At 35.5% G+C, this 4,823-nt stretch overlaps 1 protein-coding gene across 1 annotated transcript in view; it reads right to left on the reverse strand.

Annotated features, from left to right (window-relative positions):
- LOC106100388 overlaps positions 1 to 4,823 on the reverse strand; it is a 39,592-nt gene that overhangs the window by 4,032 nt on the left and 30,737 nt on the right. The window contains exons 4-6 of the mRNA XM_013279216.1: positions 1,458 to 1,607; positions 938 to 1,097; positions 4 to 66 (exon numbers count right to left, since the gene is read on the reverse strand). Coding sequence (XP_013134670.1) covers positions 4 to 66; positions 938 to 1,097; positions 1,458 to 1,607 — 373 coding nt within the window. The remainder of the gene's footprint in view (positions 1 to 3; positions 67 to 937; positions 1,098 to 1,457; positions 1,608 to 4,823) is intronic.

The following is a 4,823-nucleotide window of genomic DNA, read 5'->3' on the forward strand; positions in this document are numbered from 1 at the left end:
GGCGCGCGCGCACCTCGCGTAGAGACGGCGAGGGGCTGCCCCGGGGCACTGTCTCTTCTTTCTCCGCTATAAACATACACGCATTTTTTATGCCCAGTTTACATTAATCCAGTCCAGTAAGCGAAACCAGATTAAACTGGTTAGGTAAACCCACAGTGAAATGTATTGTGTGCATTCCATTGTAGTTATCGCTGCAAATCATCAACAATATCAAGACAAGTTCGACAGAAAATAAGGAACACAAACATAAAATAAGTAATAGTATACCTATATAAAGAAATAATGGTTTTTAGGATTCCATAATGAAATTCATGTCCATTTTTTTAGTGAATGATTTTACATAACATATAACGTCACATGCACAAATAGGGTGTCATGCATCATGCAATTTAATTTCTTTCAGTAATTTATTAAAATCATCACATTTACGTACAGCGAAGAGACGTTTCGTGACGTCATCGCACTCAGATGTTTTATTGTGCCCGTGTAGTATATCTTAATAACAAAAATAATTACAATACTCACAACATTTAAGCAGGAAGCATGCAGCAAGAAAACCTTAGGAAGCGTGTAGAACTTGGAAATTAGACAAAAAGCAAATATTGTTAGAAGTAAAAACTAAATGTATTCAAATAAGATTATGCGAGGACGCGGACATAAGGTACACGGATTTAAAAAAAAAATCAAGAACTTGATGTTTGAAGAAAAAAAATTTATATCTACACTTCGTTTAAAGGTATTATCGCATTCTTTGAATTGTAGAAAGTAACAGAATAAAAAAAATGTAAAAAGCAAAATTAAGTCTGAAATTATTTACAACTGGCCACTAAGAAAAGCTAAAAAAAATCCAAGTGTCGTATCACTATTTAAGGAAAAACTAAATGTGGCCTTATTTCGTGAGTAATAAGGTTGATAATCGCATGTTCGTGTGCTGCACCTAGATTGGGCACCGAGTGTCCGCGGCCGCGCGCCACCACCATGTTGTTCTGTTTACCGAACGCGACGCGCGCCTCCGACGTCAGCACTGACGACCGCGGCAACGAAGAATACAGGTGCGTGTTGCGCTCGATCTGGCGACCGTAGTTAGCTGGCGGTGTCTGCAATCATAGATTTTGAATAAAAGATTAAATATAAACTTGTCCTCTCCTTCCATTCAGAGAGAGAGCGAGACGAAACATATTTGTTTATTAATTTATAAACGGATCTATGAAGCATCGGTGGCTCAGGAGTTTCAATACTTGAAACCAAAAGAAATTCAAAGATTTGTGTGAAGTCAACCAACCCGCTATGGGCCAGCGTGATTGACTAATGTCTTGTCACCCTAACTTAGGGTAGACTCCGAGCCCCTCGTGGAGATGTATAGTGCGCTGGTGATGATGATGATGAATCCATTAAGCCATACAAACTATTTATATGAGGATTTGAGTATTTTATTCCTGTTGCTTGGTATGCCTTACCCTGGGCGGTGCTGGTCGTGGTAGGGGCGCGGCGTCAGGCGGAGGAGAACGTTCTAGAACGCCTCGCTCCACCACGCGTAATCGTACTTCACTTAACTTTGAAAGAAGTTCTAGCTTTTGTGTCTCCAATGACGATCGGGATAACATCTCCTAGAAATAATTATTGAGTACGTTTAATATTAGTATTTTTGAAGATGATGAACATTTATTTAAATTTTGTTTTTTTTTTAAATGTAAACTAATAAATAAATACTAACAAATCAGGATGCTGCTAAAATCAAAAATGATACGTTTTAATACATAAATGTAATGATAACTCAATCATATTGCCGTATATTATGTTTGTTTGTATAACGATGTTTGTAACAACATTGCAAGAAATACATGCAACATCGAGGTCAGTAAAATAAAAGTTGCACTTTGGCTGATAACATCAGTATAGGGTATAAATAAAGGGGGTCGTGTTCTGCTCGGCAAATAGCCAAAATAGACATAAAGTGCATACTTTATGGGTAATATGAGAGTTAAATGGCAACATAAAACATGGCAAGCCTGCAACACTGGATCGTAAGCCCTAAAATTAAAATAGCAATAGTTTACGTTACCTAATGATGGTACGTGTTAAAAGTAAACAGGAACGGTAATGTTCCGAAACTTTTTAATGTAAACAGTGCGTTTCAACATAGATAAACATTCTGTAGGTGGGGTACACTATGATACATTTTATAGCTGCGTTTGTTATCACAGGGATTAATAAGGAACGCGTCTGGAGAATGTACGTAGGTGGCGCAATGAACGGATATAGAGAGGCGTAAAGAAATTCACTGTTCCTCGCATTAGTTAACCTTTTATGATAAAGTTAAAGCGTTTCAATTGAAAAGCATTTAGTGTATAGCATTTAATATTGCCATACTATGTTACCTTTTAGATCAATCTATTCAAATATATTGAACTGTCGAATAAAATTTTATTTACGATGTTATAGAAATAAGACCATGCATGTAAGAACTGATTTAAACATAGGTACAACTTTCGTCTTCCCACTGCACAAGTATTTGATATAAAACGCTCAATATTCATTTATATTGTTCAGAATTTTTAAAAATCAATGTGTTTATAGACGTAAAGTCAATGTACCAATGATAACAATCTTCGCACTACGTGAAGGTGAAACATTCACATAATTTAGCACAAAGAAACATATGGCCAGCAATAGAAGCTGTATAAATAAATCAATTGGTAGTCTGGTAAGACTCAAGATAAGGTGACCTTGCTGGTTTTATTCCCGACAACGCGAGTATCAATAGAACGACCGCAAGCAAGCCAAGGCAAAGCATACGGTGCGCACATGTTATAAAGACGATCTATTTACGCAAATATATAGGAATTTAAAGATCCAGTAAAAATGAACATCATAAATATTATATCGACAGAAAAATCCAACTATCTAGTAATTAGGTTAAAATGCTTTTATTACTTCGCATTTAATGCAATATTCTCCGTGGCTCTACAATTTTAATTAGTAATCGAAGGAAGATATCCTATCAATGTATTGTAAAAATCACATTGTAACATACATGAAACGGTTTCGTTACAATAAAGTTCTTGTCGTAAATTACTATTTGCATCAACAGTGTCACAGTTACTGTGCAAAAAAAGAATTATTCTGTGACAGATAATAGGCTTTCGCATTCAAGGGTTTCATGTACCCTTTTGTTTCCTGATACAAGTTCTTTGCCATAAACTTGATGGGGAAAAATGAGTACCTCCTTCTTTTGAAAAGTCGGTCAATAACAACGACTATTATTATGCTGTGATCATATTGATTTTCGATTTCCTAACGAAAACTTACATAATGTGATATTCTACAAACATAAAGATTTGTGTTATAACTTTCTCGGATCTGCAGGACATGAATTGAATTTAGGATGAGGTAGGTCAAATCAAAAACCTCTTAGGATAAATCAAAACTCATAAGTTACGGGATTAAATTGCCTTTTTTCTTATTTGTTTCAACCGCATAAATTCGTATGGAATATCACTATTAAGCCATAAATACAAAAATCAAGATATTCCATTCAATACAAAATAGAAAGTTTCAACATCTGCAAAAAATAAACGCCGTTGAGCAAGTCTGAAAGAATCATAATCCTCCACACCACTCCGCAGCGGTCGGTTCAAATAATAAAAAAAACCCTCATCCTATTCTTTAAGCCGTTGGGGTGCAGAAAAAGTAGATTACGTTACGAGTGAAAAGACGAATGAACAGACTTAAATAAACCAACGGATTATTTTAAAAATACTGTTAAATTTAACACAATGAAGCAATGAAATCTTTTACTGGATCTATTCGGTTTTAAAAGGAAAGTGTGCATTTAAATAATGTTCGGTTCAATTTATTTTTAGTATTTATCTAAGAAAATGGATAGAAAACAATTTTTACATCCTTAGAGCCTTGCTTGTGCTACCTCTTTATTCTAGTTCTTACTGACTACTTCTCTTCTGATTTGTGCGAAATAAGTACTATCCATCTTAGTGAATTTATTAAGGCAGTACTAGAACGGCTAGATGAAGACATAAATTATAACGTACGAGAAATCAGCTAACCTATTCACAAGTCATTTGCGTTCGCAACACATATTCATATTTTTATAACGCTCTCAAATTTTCTACGTGTTGCCGAGATGAGAATTGAAAGCCAATATTTCTTTAATAACTATATATGGTCAAACAGATTTAATGTGGGTATTTAGTTTGCCACCTTCTTCAGATCTCTTCCAGCAAACACATTACATTTAATATCTATAACAAAGTTCTACTATCGCCTGATAGTTAACAATGTAGCAATGACCTATATCAAAATCACAAATGGAACATCTTCAATACAACTACTATATCCGACAATAAATCAAATGATGTCATTGTCAATGCAGAATTACTAATCGGCAGTTAGGCTTAACATCGTTCGCATTGTAACGAGACAAGGCATAGTCGAGGCAGTGGAAGTTGTGCAGCCCACACCAATCATGTTTATTCAATAACCGTACTGTCGCGATGTAGGCCGAATGCTAAAGACCTAAACGCTTTATGAAGTCAATTTGGCGAGGCTAACGGAACTACCGTTGTCCAAACAATTTCTTTTACCTTAACTAATTGATAATATTTAGGGCCTGTCCCACCGGTGGTAGATAGAGGCCCTGATAGTGTAAATATGACGTCACGTCAGATAAAATACAAAATTTCTGTCCCACCAATTTTAAATAGCAGATAACGCTGTGACGTTTTAAATGTCAATGTCATTTTTTTACAAGCCCCATACAAAACTTTTTGATTCTGTCCCACGGGTGGCTGATAAAGAGTTCTGGA

Source organism: Papilio polytes, unplaced genomic scaffold (assembly GCF_000836215.1).
Source record: "Papilio polytes unplaced genomic scaffold, Ppol_1.0 DF824047.1, whole genome shotgun sequence".
Taxonomy (NCBI): Eukaryota; Metazoa; Arthropoda; class Insecta; order Lepidoptera; family Papilionidae; genus Papilio; species Papilio polytes.